At 52.9% G+C, this 20,261-nt stretch overlaps 1 protein-coding gene across 8 annotated transcripts in view; it reads right to left on the bottom strand.

The window, feature by feature from the left end:
• BRF1 (BRF1 general transcription factor IIIB subunit) overlaps positions 1-12,442 on the bottom strand; it is a 71,391-nt gene extending 58,949 nt beyond the window's left edge. For 2 of the 8 annotated variants that reach the window (XM_073799972.1, XM_033850486.2), the window contains exons 1-2: positions 11,930-12,439; positions 3,678-3,758 (exon numbers count right to left, since the gene is read on the bottom strand). In XM_073799972.1, the coding sequence (XP_073656073.1) occupies positions 3,678-3,758; positions 11,930-12,113 (265 nt within the window). In that variant the 5' untranslated portion in view covers positions 12,114-12,439. Of the gene's footprint in view, positions 1-3,677; positions 3,759-11,929 lie in introns of all 8 variants that reach the window. The other 6 variants (XM_073799973.1, XM_073799971.1, XM_073799975.1 and 3 more) reach the window with 6 other exon arrangements.
• Positions 12,443-20,261: the final 7,819 nt, after the last annotated feature.

The raw sequence follows: 20,261 nt of genomic DNA, 5'->3' as shown, positions 1-20,261 counted from the left end.
CTTCCATGAATACGTCTGCATGAATGCTGCTCTTTACAACTACAACTGATTTGAGTCCGATGTACCACCTACTCTAGGTTTTTGGAAATATATACGTTCTTTTTTTTTTCCTTATAAATTTATTTATTTATTTATTTTTGGCTGTGTTAGGTCTTTGTTGCTGCGTGCAGGCTTTCTCTAGTTGCGGCGAGCAGGGGCTGCTCTTCGTTGTGGTGCGCAGGCTTCTCATTGCGGTGGCATCTCTTGTTGCCGGGCACAGGCTCTAGGCGCGTGGGTTTCAGTAGTTGTGGCACATGGGCTCAGCAGTTGTGGCTCGCAGGCTCTAGAGCTCAGGCTCAGCAGCTGTGGTGCATGGGCTTAGCTGCTCTGCGGCATGTGGGATCTTCCCAGACCAGAGCTCGAACCCGTGTCCCCTGCATTGGCAGGCGCACTCTCAACCACTGCACCACCAGGGAAGCCCGGCAGGCGGATTCTTAACCACTGTGCCACCAAGGAAGTCTGGAAATAGATACATTCTCTACAGGGGATAAGCTTCTTCATGTGCAGAAGATCTTAAAGTCAGCCACAGAGAAAAAGAAACATTATGTGACAGCCCCAGCTAGAAGAAAGCAGGTGGAAGCAGGCCAGCGCAAGTGGGATTGAAGGCCAGGGCACTACTTGAGCAAGGGAGACTCAGGCTACCAGCCAGGAATAATTGTGAATTTGTGTTCACTAAGGAGTTCCCTGGCGGCCTAGTGGTTAGGATTCCGGGCTTTCACCACCGTGGCCTGGGTTCAGTCCCTGGTTTAGGAACTGAGATCCTGCAAGCTGCACAGCACGGCCTAAATAAATAAATAAGTTTGTATGCGCTAAACTTCTATACACATAGTCTTAAAACAGGCAAAACAAAAGACCAACAAAACTATGGGTAGAAATGGACAAACCCACAATCGTCATGGAGATCTTAATATGCCCTTTCAGTGACAGACAGACAGACAAGCAGAACCAAAATCAGTGAGCACTGGGAGGAAATCTGACCCAAGTGACATGTACAGAACACCCCACTTTTTGCAGAAAAATATTTTCAAGTGCCCAAACTGATTGTAATTGACCATATGTTGGGCCATAACGCAAGCGTCAAATCATTTCAAAAGACTGAAATCCAACAGAGTATGAGCTCTAAACACAGAAGATTCAAGCTGGAAGAGCCAACAACACTAATAAACCCATGGGGTCAAAGGAAAAAGCTCAATGGAAAATTTAAAACATTTTGATGCGAGTCATAATTGGAAGCCCACCACCTGCCCTCACGGTAGTCAGCCGACGTGGATGTCAGCCCTACTGGACGGAGGAGTTGCTGGCCGAGTCTATGCTGGCCACTCCCATCCACAGCAGCAACAGGAGGCGGGTCCTCGAGAGCCAAGGAGAAGGTGACCAGCATATAGGTAAGGATGCTGGAACTCACCAAGCCCATCTTCCCAGCGTGCAAGTGAAGATCGCGGCGCTTAGGGACACGCCCAAGATGGAGGCACTCTTATGTGCCATAACCTTCCTGACAGTGTCCTCACAGAGTGTCTGAGAGGTCCCAGCAGAGGGTGTCCCTGCCTGAGCTCACCACAGCCAACATCACACTTAATGGTGAGAGACTGGACACTTCTCCTGAAATCAGGAATAAGACACCTGGATTCACCGTGGTGCTGGAGGTTCTAGCCAGGGCTGTCAGGGAAGAAAATTAAAAGGTGTCTAGGGCTTCCCTTGTGGTGCAGCGGTTGAGAGTCCACCTGCCGATGCAGGGGACATGGGTTCATGCCCCGGTCCGGGAGGATCCCACATGCCGCGGAGCCGCTGGGCCCGTGAGCCATGGCCGCTGAGCCTGCGCGTCCGGAGCCTGTGCTCCGCAACGGGAGAGGCCACAGCAGTGAGAGGCCCCCGTACCGCAAAAAAAAAAATAAATAAAAGTGTCTAGATTAGAAGGTATAGCAAAGCTATATCTATTTTCAGATGTCGTGATCTTATATATAGAAAATTCTCAGAAATCCGCTAAAAAACTATTATAATATGTGGGTTTTTCAAGGGCTGCAGGATACAAGATCAATATACAAATACCTCTCATATTTCTATACACTGGCAACAAACAACCAAAAAATGAAATTTAAAGAGCAATTCAATTTACAATAGTCAAAAAGAATAAAATATTTAGGAATAAATTTAGCAAAGAAATGTACAACTTATACTCTGAAAACCATAAAAATTGTTGAAACAAATTATGGAAGACCTAAATCAATGGAAAGACATTCCACGTTCAGGTCTCAGAAGACTTCATCTTGTTAAGACAGCAATACTTCCCGAATTGGTCTACAGAGTCAATGTAAATCCCTATCAGAATCCCAGTTGGCTGCTTTGCAGAAACTGACAAACTGAAACTAAAATTCATATGTAAATTCAAGGGACTCAGAATAGTCAACAAAACAATGTTAAAAATGAAGAACAAATTGGGAGGACTCACACTTCCTGATTTCAGAACTTGCTACAAAGATGCAATAACCAAAACAGTGTGATACTAGCAAAAGGACAGACACAGGCCAATGGAACAGAGGTGAGAATCCAAACCCTCACGTTTACGGTCACTGACGTTTGACAAGGGTGCCAACTGAATACAGTCTGTTCAGCAAATGATGCTGAGAAAGCTGGATATCCACATGCAACAGAGTGAAGTAGGGCCCTCACCTTACACTAGACACAAAAACTAAGAGGGGATCAAAACCTCAACCTAAGAGCTAAAACCACAACACTCAGAAGGAAACATAAGCATAAATCTTTGTGATTTGGATTGAATCAGGCAACCTTTCTTACGACACAAAAAGCACAGGCAACAAAGGAGTAAATAAACTGCACATCATCAAAATTGAAAACCTTTGTGCTTTAAAGCATACCACCAAGAGAGTGAAGAAACCCACAGAACGGGTGAAAATTTTCTGCACGTCATATAACTGATAAGAGAGACTTGTATCTAAAACACATAAAGAATTTTTACGATTCAATAAGAAGACAAATAACCCAATTAAAAACAGGCCAAGGTTTGTTTTGTTTTTTTTTTAGCGGCACTTGGGCCTCTCACTGCTGTGGCCTCTCCCGTTGCGGGGCACAGGCTCCGGACGCGCAGGCTCAGTGGCCATGGCTCATGGGCCCAGCTGCTCCGCGGCATGTGGGATCCTCCCGGACCGGGGCACGAACCCGCATCCCCTGCATCGGCAGGCGGACTCGCAACCACTGCGCCACCAGGGAAGCCCCCAGGCCAAGGTTTGAACAGACATTTCTCCAATCTGTTGTGGACTGGGATGGTTACAAAATACAACAAAAGTGGCACCACACATCAAACTGCTATAAATTTGTTTTTCCTGTGCTTATCGCGACTGAAACTGTAACAGGTGTGGGCCCGTTAGGGTCCAGAGACCTCAGAGTAGCCCTGGCAGAGAGCCCCTACAGGAGGCCCAGGGCACTGCAGGGCACCCAGGCAGGGTCCTGACGACCCGGGGAGGGGACTCCGCCAACAAGTCCTCCCAGATGTGGGGCCTGCACTGGCTTGGTGACAAGGATGCGGGGGGTCACGGCAGGCTGTCACTCTTATCCTTCGTCCCACGTCCCTGTCCCGCCTCAGGAGCCCACCCTCTTCCAGCAGCACCCACGGCGGGAAATACCGTTCTGCAGGGTCTGTGCTCTTGACTCCTTTCCCAGGTTCACGTGGAAGCCGCCGCCCAGGGTCGGGGTTTTGCCAGCACCTGGAGACACAAATCAGACTCATGAGCCGACACTGGGCAGAGATCTGTGTCAACAGCCCTTTCGTGCACCAGTGTCTCTGGAGCAAGACTCAGAGCAGCAGGCAGCAGCGAGCATCTCACCGCACCACTCACACCTCTGCCCTGCTGACAGGGTCGTGGCCTTGACCTGGAGCCGAGGGCGTGGACCATGCCCATCTGCATTCTCTAACCATGTCCCAGAAGAGACTGTCACACAGCTCTCCCAACTACGGCCCAGGCCTGGCCCGGCCCAGGCCTGGCCCGGCCCAGCCCAGCCCCTCACCTTGGCCCTCTGCGGGCCGTGGGCCAGCCAATTCACATTTATTATCGCATTCATCTCCCGGGGGGCGGGGGGGAGGGCAGGAGCCAGTCTGCAGGAGACGCTCGCACCTCTACCCATCTGTGTGCTGCCCGCCCACAGAGCAGCAACCTAGGAAGCCCTGGAACCCAACGCGTAGCTATAGCTGCACCTACGGGCGCTCTGTTCGGAACCTCCCACCAACGGCAAGCCCCCCCAGGACGTCTCACGTGCTCCACTCTGCAAGGCTTCAGGGCGGGGACTTCTGCCCTGATACCCTGTGAAGACAGCCAGGTGGACATCCAGATTGTTCACCAGGCTTACAAACCACAGCGCTGAAGCGCGATCTTCAAACGAGCGCCACGCCTAAGTGAGGGGCGCAGGCGGCCAGGCACAGGCGGGGGAGCGGGGAAGCGCTGCGCATCCCACAGGCCAGTGTGTCTGTTACGAAGTACAGAGCAAAGGATTAGAGGCTCCTGAAGTTAGGGAACACGACCTCACACTGTTAGCCACGTGGGGGAGGTAAGGGTGCAGGGCCTGCTGGAGGATGAAATGGAAACTCAGAAGTGACAGGGATCTGGGAAGCCAGATCACTGAAGTCTGAGAATAGGCCCCTGAGGAGAACACGTGGCCCACCTCCTGGGGCCAGCAGGGACCTCTGGGTCATCCATAGGCCGGCTACCAGCACAGACAGCGGAGAACAAGTCGGCCTTCGGCTTCTCTGTGACTGCAACCAAATCCCAAACCAGCACCAACAAGATTCTTTAAGGATCTCAGCAAAACGATTCTAAAGGTCAGCTGGGAAAGAAAGACATCAGATGGGCTAAGGAAACTTTGAAACGAGCAACAAGTAGGCCTGGCTGGGCAGTTAGTGGGCTACGAGCAGCTGGAAGCAGCGGGAGCACAGCAGGGGGCTGGCTGGCTGGTGGCCCCAGCACCCAGCGTCCCCGCCTCAGCAGCTTCCCTGGGGCTCAGGCCCAGGGCTGGGCAGCGTCCCCCACCAACTCCTGTGGTCCGACGGTGGGGTCTAGGCGCCGGCCCCAGTGGGTACTGGCAGGGAGCCCATCGCTCCCTCACAGTAGGATGTGGAGCCTGGGGACAGGTGGCGGTGCCTGGGGAAGGTTTTGCTGTCACCCTGGGTGTGTTGGTTTTCTATCACTGCCCTGACAAGTTACCACAAACTTAGTGTCTTCAAGAAGCTGGCCATAGAGGGCAGGGAGGGAGAGGGCCAGGCAGGGCACACTGGGGGCCTGGAGAGGGCCAGGAGCAGTGCAGGGCCCAGGGGAGACCTGTCCACCCGGCCCAGAAATGAGGAGCCTCCAACACTCCAGTGTTACCTCTGACTCTGCAGAAGCCCGACATGGGCTCACCGGCCTGAGACTGGGGGCCTGCATCTTGTACCCCCCTATTTTGTGGCGGCTTTTATACCCTTCAGGATTGTTATATTTGTGATCTTTTGGACGTAGGAACCACTGAAGAAGGCCACAACCCCTCAGCCCCCTGACGAGGACGGCCACATTTTGACCTGCGTGCAGTGCTGCCCAACTTTTATTTGAGAAAAAGGAAAAAAAAATCACCACATTGTTTTAGCGGAAATCAGCACATGTTTTAAGCAAACAATTACAATAATGTTGCATCAGAAAAAGGACAACGTAAGGGTATAAATCCCCTGAAGCCCCACCTTCCAGGCGCGAGGACCCTGGGGGGCCTTCCTCCCAGCCACCTCTCCCTGCTTAGACACAGATGGGAAGCGACCAGGGCAGGTCACCCGAAGATGCTGCGTAAGAGCAGAGCCTCGTTCTGGGTGAGCGTTAAAGGCACTGCAAGACCTTGAGAGGTCACGCCCTCCCCTCACCCTCTCCCCTCACTCCCCCCCTGCACTCTCTGCAGGCGCTCCCCCCTGCACTTCCAGGACCTCTGTTTCCTGCTGCGGTGCTGTCCTTCCCTGTCTCTCCCCAACGCCCCAGTCACGCTTCCTGGGGCTGCTCCGGCCCCACCTGCTCTGGGGGCTGATGCTTCCTGCCCCCGTGCACACTCACACACACTCACATATACACACACACCACCCTGGTGCTCTCCAAGGCCCTTGTACGTAGCCTCAGTCCTGCATGTGCTCCCAGGAGAAACAGGGACTAAGTCCTGGCAAGGAAGGTGCCTTACTAGGTCCGGCCAGCTGGGGGAAGGGGGGGGCAGGTCAAAACCTGCTTGCCAAATGGATGCATATTCTTTTATTCAACAAATACTACCCACTGGGGATTTGGTTACAGTAGATAACATCTGGAAAGCAGTGGTGGAGCCTATGAAAAGTGCTTATTCAGCAAATCTCAAATAGCTAACACCACGGGGCTAGGGTCCCCTGAAGCGTGAAAGAAAGCTTGCGTACCACCTCTGACCAAAACCATCAATGCACGCTGTACTTGTCTTTCAGATGCCCATCATATTATTCCCTCTACTTCTAAAAACATTTGATATTTTCTATAACAAGATCCTGTAACAAACAAGATACAACCAGCTACATCTAACAAGTAGAAGTTGCAGTTCTTATCAGCACAGCCGGGCCAAGACTGCCCCCTTGTGGACAGCAGGGGAGGGGCCGGAAATTCCACCCAGATGCACCTGTGCCCCTCCCAGCTGTGGCTGCAAAAGCAAGAAGGTGCAAAGGCCTGACCCCTGCAACTTGGTGGGGGGCGGGGGGTGCTTCTCGGCCACTCTGAGCACTGAGGACAAAGCCAGCAACACCAACACCCCAAGACCACAAACAGAAAAGCAGCACAAAGCCCCGTCCTCCAGTTCACGCACGGATCCCTCCCACATGGGTAAGCAAAACCTTTCCTCAGTCTGTATTCATTTTATTTAAAGTGAGGGGTTTCTGTCACTGCTGTGAAACTCCTTTTAAGGGGGGACAACTGCACGAGGTCCAGCTGGGCGGTTCCAGGACGGAAGAGAAATCCAGTGGCCCCTCGACCTGAGCTCGGACGTTGGCATAACTCCCCTAAGGCACCCGAAACACTCAGCAAGTCCACCTTGAGCCCCGGGCATGGGGCCGTGGCTGGACACACACCTCTTGCGGTCGGTGAATCAACAGCTAAACAGTGGCGGCAGCCTAAACTTCTGTCAACCAGACACAGCTCCTGAAGAGCCTGTTTCGTCACGATTAAGAGTCTGATTATGGAAACCACGCAGCATGCAGCATGGCAGGTGATAAAAGCAGCAAATGACATTTTAGGAACAACATTCCTCTCACGCAAGTGCCTCCAGGACAAAACTCGGCCATTTCCTGAGAGCAGGTCCCTTCCCGCAGGGACTCAGTGGGGCTCTGAGGGGCCACAAGATAGAAACAGAGATGCAGAACCTCTGAAACTCCAGGACCAGAGCTTGCCCAGGACACCTGGTAGGCTGTGCCCGAGAGAGCCCTCTCCGGGCAGGGCACAAGCCAGGCAGAGGGCAGGTGGGTCTGCTGTTCTTTAGGACCCAGGGAGCTGCCCCAGCGAGCAAGAGAGGCTCCACCCCCACCAGAGCTGGGCACCAAACCTTCCTCATCGTTTTACGCATGGAAAGCACCTCATTACTCATAACCACGAGAACACTAGCACTTACAGACACCTTGACTTCAGGGACAAAGTTTGCAGCGATTAAAAGCTGTGGTCATGGAACCCATGGGGGTGCACCCCAGAAGAGGAAGGGAAGGACCCAGGGAAGCAGGAGCTCCCTCTGCCTCTGGGTTTCATCCTGGGGGAGCAGCAGGTACAGCTCCCGGGAGGGGCCCACGGGCTCACCGTGCACCATCAACTGCAGGGGACACCCAGGGGAAAGACCTGCTGTCCTCGAGACCTTCAGCACCGACACCAGGGACGGGATGCTGGCGTGGGCCTGTGCCAGGAAGCCCTACTCTGCCCCTGAGCTCCTTGATGCTCTGGTGAGCCCTTCCCCCATGACTCAGCAGGACCCTCCTCAGGCCCGCAGAGGCCCAGCTGCCCCAGCTCTGCCCACCACCTTGCCATCCTGCAGTCCTCACATCCAACCCTTCTCTCAGCCACGCCCATCCCCTCACCAGCTGCCCATCAACTGAAAGACACAGCCCAGACGTCCCCAGCACCACCCTAGCTGCCACCACTCTGCGAGTCCAGCCTGGGACGCTGGACTCACACTTTGCCGGTCCTCAAACATCTACCAGGGGACCCAGGGGGACTGGGATTCTTCGCCTCTGGACCCTGGGCCTGGGTCACAGTCAGAAACCCAGCTGGTGACAGGGCCGCTGGCCACAGGGCCCTGACGTCTAATTTACATATTCTCAAGTGAACTGAGGAGCTAACCATCCGCCACTCCTTCTCGAAGAGTAAACAAGAACGCTTAAGAAAGACAGAGGCCCTGGGCGCTGCACAAGGGCACCCCAGAGAGAAGGCCCAGCTTCCAGGATGAGGCTGGAGCGAAGGAAGAGCTGGGGGGCCAGCTGGGCATACACTCCGCACCAGGGAGGCTGACAGCAGCCAGAGCCGACTACCAGGGCGGCTGCTGTTGTGATGGGGAAGGGAGGAGGCCAGGAGTCTGGGAGGGATCCACCCAGGGGAGGGAGGGGCTGCTGGAGGAGGCAGCGCCCCTCGCCCCTCCCTCTCCGCCCTCTACACAGGAGCTGAGAACCCACAACCCCTGCAGCGCTTCCCTCCAGAGAGTGAGCCCACCGGACAGAGCCAGCCCGGGTTCATACCACCTTTAAATCACACCACCAAAGGGCACCCAGCTCTGAGCCTGTGCTCACAGGCCGTGGGACCAACGTCACTGCCCACAGGTGGCAGCACATCTCTCACGTCCAGGACTCCTCTGCACCCAGCTTTGTCGTCTGCAGTGAGGACAGGCTGTCATCAGGTACAAGGGATGCACTCAGCACAGTGCCTCCCATGGGAAACCCTAAGTGTCAGCTACTATGATTATTCCTTCTTACTGTCGTTGTTACTCTCTTCCCAACAGGCATCAAAGTCTTGGATGACTGAGGGGGCAGTTTGGCAACATGTGACAAAGCTGCAAACACAGTGCCAGGGAGACTCCGCCACAGCAGTCCCAGGAAATTGCTCAGGAAGGACACAAAGACGAAAAAAAAACAAAGAACAACAAAAAAAAAGAACACAAAGACGTGTGCCATGCAGAAAACAGGAGAAAAAAAGCAATGAAACCCAAAACCGGTTCTTTGGAAAGATCAAAAAAATTGATAAACTTCCAGCAGGAGAAACAAAGGGAAAAAGAGAGAAAGATGCAAAACACCAATATCTGAAAGGAAAATGAGACACCACTACAGACCCTGCGGACATCCAAAGAATAAGGGAATAGTACCAACAACTCTACGTGCATAAATTCAGCAACTTAGATCAAATGGACCAAATCCTCAAAACGACAAACTCACCTGACATGAAAGAGATATTCTAAAATATAAATAAAACCTACAACTATTAAAGAAACTGAACCTGTAATTAAAAACTTCTGAAAAAGAAACCTCCAGGCCCAGATAGCTACACCAGTAGATTCCACCAAACAGTCAAAGAAGAAATAACACCAATTCTACACAATCCTTCCAGAAAACAGAAGAGAAGGGAACATTTCCCAACTCATTCCAGGAGGCGCATTACCTTGATATCAAAACCAGACAAAGACATTACAAGAAAATTGCACACTAATATACCACATGAACATAAATGTAAGAATCCCCAACAAAATATTAACAAATCTAATTTAGCAACACATACAAAGAATAATACCCAGTGATCAATTGGGTTTACCCTAGGAATGCAAAGCACGTTGAACATTCAAAAACCAGCCACACTGACAGACCAAGGAAGAAAAACAAAACTCATCATCCACTCATGATAAAAACTTTCAGCGAACTAGGAGTGGAAAGAGAACTTCCTCAACTTTACTGATGAAGAACAGGTACCAAAAACCTATAGCTAACATCATATTGCGTGGGAGGAGAGTGAATGCTTCCCTCTAAGACTGGGAAGAAGGCAAGCATGTCTGCTCAAAAGCAAGAAACAGAAACAAAAGAAAGAAAACAGCCCCTATTTATAGATAATATGATTGTCTACATCAAGAATCCCAAGGAATCTATTTTTAACAATACTCCTAGAACTAATAAGTTTAGCAAGCTCACAGGAAACAGGCCAATGGCAGAAATCAACCGTATTCCTATATGCCAGCCATGAACAACTGAAAACTGAATTTCTGAAAAATACTATTGACAACAGCTCTATTTGGGTCTCAGGTAAACATCTAAAATATGTACAGGAGCTATATGCTGAAAACTTCAAACGATGATGGAAGATCAAAGGAAACCTAATGAATGGAGAGACATCTGTGCTCATGGACTGGAAGACACAATATAGTAAAAATGTCAAATCTCTCCAAATTTATCAAGAGATTTAATGCAATTCCAGTCAAAGCCCCAGCAAGATTTTTTGTAAATATACACAAACTTATTCTAAAATTGAATGAAAAGGGACGGGAACTACAATAACTAAAACAATTCTGAAAAGGAAGAGCAAAGCTGGAGGAATCACAACATCTGATTTCAAGACTTACTACCGGGGGCTTCCCTGGTGGCGCACTGGTTAAGAATCTGCCTGCCAATACACGGGACACGGGTTCGAGCCCTGGTCTGGAAAGATCCCACATGCTGCGAAGCAACTAAGCCCATGTGCCGCAACTACTGCTCCTGTGCTCTAGAGCCCACGATCCACAACTACTGAGTCCGCGTGCCTAGAGCCCATGCTCTGCAACAAGAGAAAAGTACAATCCATGAAAGAAAAAAAATCAATAAAGTGGACTGCATCAAATTTTAAAACTTTTAATCAAAATTTTAAACTTCTGCTCTGCAAATCACGTATCTAACAAAGGACTTGTAACTACAATATTTAAAGAATGCTCAAAACTCAACAGTAAGGAAACAAACAACCTGAATATAAAATGAGCAAAAAGCTACTTGAACAGACATTTCAGCAAGGGGGATTAAGGGATGGCAAATAAGCACATTAAATGCTGTTTAACATCACTATGCATTAGGGAAATGCATCAACACGGAGATGAGGCACCACAACACACTAAAAACACACCCAAAATATATGTAAATACTGAGACAACACCAAGTTCTGGTGAAGCAATTAGTGAGAATGCAAAACGGTGCCAACCACATTGAAAATCCATTTGGTGGTTTGTTATAAAGTTAAACATACGGCTACCATCCACTCCTGGGTAACCACCCTAGAGAAATGAAAACCTATGTCCACGGAAGAAGCCATCCTCGAAGTTTTTAGCAGCTCTATTCATAATCACCCCCAACTGGAAACAAACCAAAGGTCCTTCAGCAAATCGTGGGCCGTGCACAGGAAGGAGCCCAGATCCTCGCAACAGCCTGGGCGAATCCCAAAGGCACAGGGCTGAGGGACAGATGCCAGTCTCCGAAGGTGGCCCACGGGCTGGTTCCATTTACGCGGCCTTCCTGAAAAACAAGACTGCAGGGACGGAGGGCAGCTGCCGCTGCGGGGAGGCGTGGGGCTGTGGAACTCTATCCTCGCTGTGGTGTTACTCGAATCCAAATGTGTTTAAATTCATACAACTGTAACCCGAAAGGAGCTGGATCGACTATGATGACTGAGAGAGGGGACGCGCTGACGTCCGCGACCCCCAGATTCAAACAACTGTCCCCCCAAGGAGCGAAGGGACTGCGCTGAGGGGGATGGGCCACGACCCCGACCCCAGGCCGCATCCTGTCCCCTGTTCCGGTAAGTTCCGTTACTAAAGCCAGAACCGCACACGCACGGAGGCCACTGGCCACGCGGTCCTCCGCCCCGCCAGCCCCGCCGGGACCCACCGTCCAGCGACACGAACTGGCCCACGGCCGACGAGCCTCCGCCGCTGTTCTCCACGAACTGCACCTCGGACACGATGATGTTGTCCTCGAGCACCGAGCCGCAGCCGGTGCACACGGCGTCGCCGCGCGCCGCGTCCAGCTCGATGTCGGTGCCGCCGCAGCCGCGGCACACGCGGCCAGTCATGCCGGCGGCTCCAGGCCGGGCCCCCGCCCGCCGGCCCCGGCCCCAGTCAGCCCGCCGGCCCGCGCGTCCGCCGGGCCCGTCCGCGGGCCCGTCCGCAGCCGCGTCCGCGCCGCCCAGACTCTCGCGAGGCCGCCGCCGCCGAGCCCGCCGATTCGCAGCGGCAGATTCGCCGCGCGGGCCGGGACGGCGCTGCCCGCCACGGTCGCGCCCCGCGGAACGGGCACGGGCTCCGGGGCCGCGGCGAAGACGCGACTACTCGAACCCGCGGCCTCCGGGCCAGGACGCAGCCACCAGGCCTCGGAACTTGGGACCTACAGTCCGCAACGGCAGCGCGCCAGCAGCAGGAGGAAAGGCTGAGCGGCCTGCGGGGGCGGGGCCAGATGGGCGGGACCGCGGTTTGTGGGCGGGGCCTTAGGAGCGAGAGCAGGGGAGTGGTGGGCGGGACCTGAGGGCCTTATGGGCGGGACCAGGGACTGTGGGCGTACCTTGTGGGCGGGGCCTCAGGCGGGGTCTGAGAAGCAGAGCTCTGCGACGGATTGGCGCAGGTTGAGGGTGGAGACCCTCGCCCGGGACCGCCCGCCACCGCCCGCCACCGCCCGCCCCTCCCTCCGGGCTTGTGGGCAGGCTCCGCGGCTCTTAGTGGCTCCGCGGGCTCCGTCTGGCGGTGCCCTTACGTCCCCATGCAACCCCGCCCCTGTTGTGTGGACCCCCCCCGTGTCTCCCCACCCCCTGACAGTCACTTGTGCCACCTGTGGTTACCGGTGTCATCACGTTTCTGTGTCCCTCTACCCGCGCCCTCAGTTACCTTCAGGTGCCATTCACGGTCGCCGAAACACCCATGCGGTCCCCGGGAATGAGCCTGAAAAGAAATGTGCAAGACGACATTTTTTTTTTTTTTTTGGCCGCGTGGCTTGCGGCATTTCAGTTACAGGGACCGAACCCGGGTCGCAGGAGTGAAAGCCCAGAATTTTAACCGCTAGGCCAACGGGGAACTCCCAAGACCACGTTTTTCAAAAACCGTTAAACCTTGACTGTAGGATTGACAGGAGCTCTAACTGAATTAGAAAATGCCTTATTCCTACTTGAAAGCAATGTTGTAAATACTTAAAATCTTCACGAGTCAGTTTGTAAAGTCGATTTAATCCCCACCAAAATGTCAACAGGATTTTCAAGTGACTTGATAAGCTGACCCTAAAGTCATCTGGAAGAGATACTGCACAAGAACAGTCAAGAAAATTCTAAAAAGGACTTTCCTGGTGGCGCAGTGGTTAAGAATCCACCTGCCAATGCAAGGAAAACGGGTTTGAACCCTGGTCCGGGAAGATCCCACATGCCGTGGAGCAACTAAGCTCGTGCACCACAACTACTGAGCCTGCGCTCTAGAGCCCGCGAGCCACAGCTACTGAGCCCGTGTGCCAGAACTACTGAAGCCTGCGCACCTAGAGCCTGTGCTCCGCAACAAGAGAAGCCACCGCAATGAGAAGCCTGTGCATCACAACGAAGAGTAGTCCCCACTCACCACAACTAGAGGAAGCCCATGCGCAGCAACGAAGACCCAACGCAGCCATACATAAATAAATTTATTTAAAAAAAAAAAAGAAAATTCTAAAAGAAGAGGAAAATTGCCCTTCTGTATATCAAAGTATTATATCAAATTACATCCATTAAACCATGAGGTATTTGTACAGGGACAAGTGGAATAAAACCAGGAGTCCAGAAACAAACCCAACTATACACGGAAATTTAGGGGCCTCAATCATTGTGGAAAAGACAGACTTTTCAGTGGGGCTGGGGTTTCCGTTTAGAGGAGGAAAAGGGTAAATTGAGCCCCGACCTCACCCTGTTCTAAAAATAAATCCCAAATGGCATTAAATGCTGAACTTAGAAACAGAACTGCAATGACTCCTGGAATAAGATACAAGAGGGTATTGTAAACCTGCAGAGGATCTCTGTCATGATGGGAGGGTGCCTGGCCTCTGAGCCCCATTGATGTGTGGCTCATCATCGCCTCACCCTGCAGGTGGCCGCCCTCACCGCAGGGTGTGGACAGTCGAGCCGGTTAAGCTAGAAGACAGTGCATGTATGGTCGGGACAACATAGTCTTTTGTTGGAAGGACAGAGCAGAATTTTGGTCACCGGTCTCATGCCGAGGAAACAGAGGTTGCTGCAGTGATGACCCTTGTCTTCGTGCCCCCACGCACACATGGATGTTCCCCAAGGGGCATCACTGGAGCGCAGAGTATTCCTACGCTCAACACACCACACATGGGCAAACTGATCCCCAAAATTGTCCCATGAAATTACTGTCTCCTAGTTCAATACTGTTCCACATTTTGGCCAACTTTTTGTATGCTCATTATCAATTGCTGTCTAACAAATAACCACAAAAGTTCGCGGCTTCAAATGACAAACTTATCATCTCACAGTTTCCGTGGGTCAGGGGTCTGGGAGAGGCTTCGTGGGACAGTTCTGGCCCGGGGTCTCCCGAGGTCACGGCCAAAGTGTTGGCCAGGGCTGCGACCTCTGAAGACTTGGCCGGAACTAGGGGCTCTGCCTCCAAGCTCCCTCACGTGGCTCCTGGTGGGGCCTGAGCGCCTCACCCGGCAGCCCCCACAGCGTCCTCACAGGGGCGCCGGGGGCCGGGACCCACAGGACAGGAGATGCGAGGCTTGGCTGACCAACCTGCCAGTGCCGTCGCTGCACCAGCTCCACCTGGGCGTCCTACCCACACCCGAGGGAGGAGGACCCGGAACATGTTTAAAAGCGCCACCGGCCGCCCCCCTGACCCGACCTGACACACACACGGGGCACCAGACGTCCAGCGCCACCCTGGGCGCCCAGACCCCTGCAGGCTTCCGAGGGAGGGGGAACAGCGCGGGGACCCCACTGCAGCCAGCGCGGGAGAGACCTGGGGTCCGGGAGCCCCGAGAGTGCCTCGCGACCCACACAGAGGAGGGAAGTGTCCAGAACAGAGAGCCAGGCCAGCCCCGGACGAGCAGATGCGGAGGACGCTGGACGGCTGTCTCCCTCCCACACCTGTCACCCGATAGAGGGAAGGAGGAGAGGCTGCCCGGGCGTGGGGCGGGGCTCCCCAGCCATCTGGGCCCCGAGTCAGAGCAGTGGGCTCCCAGGCCCCACCTGGAGCACCAGGCTGGAGGGCGCCTCCCTCCCGAGGCCGAGGTGCAGGCTGCAGGCCTGGGGGGTGGGGGGGGGCGGTGCTGGAGAGACACCTGCCTGCCTTGCAGGGAGTCCTGGGGGCAGGTGGCTTTTCTCCTCCCCATCCCTCGGGGAGAGGGGTGGGGGGTCGACCCCGGGGTCTTGTGAGGAGACATGGGGGCGCCTGGAGGAGGGAGCCCGCCCCTCGCCCTGGCTGGGAACCTGCCCAGCTGCCGGAATCCTCGGTGTGGACGCCCGAGGTGGGGATATGAGAGGGTGTGGGGGGCTTGACGAGTGTAGAGTGCACGAGGGACCCTGCAGCCTGGCCGCTGCCCTCGGTGGTGGGACACAGGTGGGAGCAGCTGAGCAGCTGGAGAGGGGACAGGGCCCTGCGGGAGTGGCCACGCTGCCGGCAACCAAGATAGAATTGGAAGCTGTCAGTCATTTCCCTTCAGCAATTTCAAGGCTCATTCCATGGTCTTCTTTGCATCATTTCTGTTGAAAAAGTCTGTTTTTTATCTGTTTTGTTGCACTTTGAAGTTAAGCTACAATTTTTTTCCTGGATGCTTTTAAAATTTTTAAATCTCTTTCTAGGATTCCAATTACACCCATGTTAGATTTTTGCTATGTCCTATATGCCTCTGTATTTTGACACATTTTTTTTTCCCCTTCTTGTTTCTATCTGGGTATTTTCTACTCATGTAATTTCCATTTCACCAATCCTCTCTTCTGCTCTGTGTAATCTGCTTTTAAAACCATCTATTCTGTTGCTCACGTTCCTCATACTATACTCTGTATTTTAAATTCTTTTCTCCCCTCCTTGTTTCCATCTGGGTATTTTCTACTTACATAATTTTCATTTCACTAATCCTCTCTTCTGCTGTGTGTAATCTGCTTTTGAAACCATCTATTCTGTTGTTCATTTCAGCTATTTTATATTTCAGTTCTAGAATTTTCATGATTATTTTTCTTTAGATTTCAATTCTCTGATGAAATTCTCCATTTTTAAAATTTATTTTCTTGAATATATTAATCACCTTTTAAGGTTCATTCTAATCATTCCAATATTGGTGACCTAACGATTTATGTCTGTCGTTTTTCTTGGCTTATGTGAAATCGTTTCCTGGCACACCTGGTAATTTTGGACTAAATGATGATCGTTGTAAAGAAAAACTGTGAGGCTCGGAGATGTTTTTGTTATTCAGAGAGAATTTATTTTCCTTCGGTGAGTCACACAGGTGGGGGCGACCTATACCTTGATGCAATCAGGCGCTGATAGGATTCCAAGCTTTACTCCAGGCTTGGCAGCGTTCTCTGCCTTCCTGCTTTTCAGGCACCTTCTTTCAAAGGCAGTTGTCTCTGTGTCTGTCACCTTACCACACCTGATTAAAACACATCTGGGTACATTTGAGATGGGCTGGGACCTGGGACCCTTTGCTGCAGGGCTTGCACCTGGACACACCTCTCCTCCGGCAACGAAATACAAAGAAACTATAAGGGACTGAAAATAAACGTGTGCATGCAAACAGCTGGGGCAAATTATGGACAAGATACAAAAAGACCAAAAAGCCCAGCTGATGCTTCTGAAGAGCCCAGCGCAAAAGCAGGGTACTGCGCATGCCTGCTGCACACAGCACCGCCCGAGGGCAGGCAAACTACCTCAGCCACCCCTGCAGCCTGACCCCTGGACACGCCCCTATCCTTACCCGTTAGAAGGAACCAGCTTGCCCTACGTCGGGGAGCAAGTAAGGGGGCCTGCTACTTCTCCCTCTCCCCTGCTGTAGCAGGGGCCCCAGTAAAGCCTTGCGTGAATTTCTTGTCTGGCCTCTGATCAATTTCTGTCGACTAAGGAGGGCAAGAACCCTGGTCGGTAACACATTCACAACACTTCCCCACCGTGTGGCGGTCAGCACAGGTGAGAGGACCGGGCTGGGCACGCAAGCTTCCATCACCGCACCTGAAAATCAGCAGCTCAGTGCCCGTGGGCGAGGTCTCCAAGCTTCTGTCTCCTCGTCTGCATAGCAGAGGTCATGGCATCTCCATCCCAGCACTGGCGGGGGCAGAGCAGGGGAAATGGCGTATGTGCCACGGACTGCAGTGACGATCGCAGACCACCCAGAACGCAGGCTCCTGTCTCTGTCTGTCCTGCCCACCCTCATCACGTGCCACTGAGGGGGGGGTGCAGTCCATCTTCCGCCACAGAAGCCATGGGCCGGCGCCCTCGTGTCCCACCTCCTGGGCCGATGCACAGTGGGTCACAGGCTCCCGCCTCCACCAGGGGTGAGAGGGGTCCCTGGTGTAGCGGGCCACCTGCCCCACCTGCATCTCTCTGGTTCCTCCCGTGGACGGGGTGACGGGGGCCTGACCCCTTTCTACAGCTCCTTCCACGCCTGAATTCTGCGGCCGCCGGACAGCTCCTGGACTCCAGACATCTGGAACGTCCGCAGGTCCAGTGAGCCTCCTTGGGAGGAGGGGTGTGGCTGCGGCTGCTGCCTTTCGGGGATAGAGGCTTTCCTGGTTCCATCTGCTCAGAGAAGGTGTCTCCTCGACTGTCGGGAGGACCTTCACCTGGGGATGTGCCGAGATGGGCCAGGGAGAGCAACGGCCAGCCGCGTACAGTTTAGCAAGGCTGGAAGCGCCCCATCCTCACCAGTGCAAGACGGTCATCAAGACCAAGGTATTAAGGACTGGACTTGGCACAAACGAAGAATCTAAGGACGCGTCGGTGCTAGGTTCTCCGGCTCTGAGGCCGCCTACAGCCAAGGTGCCGCCTCCCCTGACAGTTCCTGGGGCCACACTGAGGGCCCCCTTCAGGTGCATGCTCCGGGTCCAGAGGTCTGAGAGAGGAATGCCGCACCAGGCCTCCTTGGGGAGTGTACCCCAAGGTCAAAGCCCAGGGTCCCCTGGATGTCCTCATGTCTCCAAGCCCTGGCTGACCCCCGTGACTCCAATATATGTCCCAAGAATGAAAGGACCTGGGGAGGGGACAGCACAGCGGTGACACAGCCCCTGCGCCAGGGTCATACTGGATGAGAGAAATCAGCATGCAATGTTAGTAGAATAGCTGGGGTTATTTTTTTGCTTTTTTTTTTTAGCTGAACCTGTTTTTGCAAACCTCCAGCCTACAGCAAAATTTAATATTATGTACAAACACATAATCTTCCCCAAAGGGGAAGACACCTACTAGTTATTCGCTGGATGGGTAAGTTTTCCTCCTTGGACGAGGACCACACTGCACCCGCTCTCCTCTGGGCTGGCTTGGCCACGCAGAGCTCATGCCCGCCCTCCACGTCATGCAGGTGGCCCTTGGGGTGAATGTGCCACTCTCTGTGCCTCCAGTGAATTCCTCCCCATCCCAGCTAAAGTTACCCCTTGACAGACCTGTCAGGGGACTCTCACTAGTTCGCAGTGCCTGAAGTTTCCTGGGAGATGTGCTGTGTCTGTGTGATTCAGTGTCCCTTTGCAGCGTACAACACAGGGCCAGGCTCCCCACCTGACCGTTCTGCATCCCAGACACTCTCCCGTTTTTTCCTTTGTGTGTTTGTTTTGCTTTCTGTACTGCATCTCCCCCTCAGGAATTTTGCTCGTTCTCCTGGGAGACTGTCAGTTTCCAAGCCTGAGCTGGTTTTTACTCCTCTCTTCCCCCTGCCCCAAACCCAAGGTCGTTCGAACGACCACCAGGTCGTTCCCAGGCCCACCTACCCGTGGCTCTCAGCAGCCAGCTAGGCCCACCCCCAGCAGTGGCAGTGCACCCCGGGTGCCCCAGATGTCCCTGTCCCATGTGCCATGCGACCAACACCAATATTTGAAAAATGTTGTGTCACTCAGGTCTCTTTTTGCTTAAAACTGCACAAAGCCCGGCATTCGGGGCCCACCCTCCACTGGTCCGACTTTTTTTCTTCTGCTTGAGAAATAATGTTGCTTTCAAGCATCAAAAACATGTTTGCTAATTGTAAAACATCAGAAAAACAAAGAAAATTCTAAGGAAAACCGGAAATCATTCCTATGTTAATCTGAACAGCACTGAGGTCGAACATTGATTCATGGGCGCTGCCACCATGGTGTTCCAGCTTTTGTGAATTACCCGGGAATGTCGTCTGTTGATTTCTGTGTTAGGGCCTTGTTGTTTTCTTTTCCAACATTTAACTCTTGTACTGACTTATTGTGACACAATTTCCATTGTGGGGAACACAGAAAAGTATTAAAATGTAACTACAGGGCTTCCCTGGTGGCGCAGTGGTTGGGAGTCCGCCTGCCGATGCAGGGGACACGGGTTCGTGCCCCGGTCCGGGAAGATCCCACATGCCGCGGAGCGGCTGGGCCCGTGAGCCATGGCCGCTGAGCCTGCGCGTCCGGAGCCTGTGCTCCGCAACGGGAGAGGCCACAGCAGTGAGAGGCCCAAGTACCGCACAAAAAAAAAAAAAAAAAAAGTAACTACAAAGGCACCCCTTACACTCAGGGCCCAGAACACCCCCAGTAAGAGGCAGCAGGGCTCCCATGCGTTCTCCTGACCCCAGGGGTGCTGTCTGTTCAGCTGCACGCCCTGATTTTCTCACACAGCCATGTGCGGTGGGCTTTCTCCCCGCTGTTGAGGCTGCACAGTCACCCGTTTTACCTGCACCTTCATGTTCCACGGGCCGCCCGTGCCATTTGACCACAGAAGCTGCTACTCTTTTCCTTTATTTTCGTGGTACAATTAATACATATTCATCATAGAGAAAATATGAGGTAAAGAGAAGCAAAAAGAAAAGCTCGATCAGCTGAATTCCTGCCAAAGAGATAATTTCTTAACACTTTGGATTCATTTTTAACCTTCCGTATTGTCCTTGTACTTTGAAAATAGGTCTTTTACACGTATAATCACTTCCATGTAAATATACATTTTACACGTACATGCATTTACACACACATTTTGTTAACCAAAAAGGATCGTATTTTTAGCCATGTCCTAACTTACCATTTTGCACAGCTGTATGCTCCAGGGGGTGGCTG

Source organism: Tursiops truncatus, chromosome 2 (genome assembly GCF_011762595.2).
Source record: "Tursiops truncatus isolate mTurTru1 chromosome 2, mTurTru1.mat.Y, whole genome shotgun sequence".
Lineage (NCBI taxonomy): Eukaryota > Metazoa > Chordata > Mammalia > Artiodactyla > Delphinidae > Tursiops > Tursiops truncatus.
This window is presented reverse-complemented; position numbering and strand designations above follow the sequence as displayed.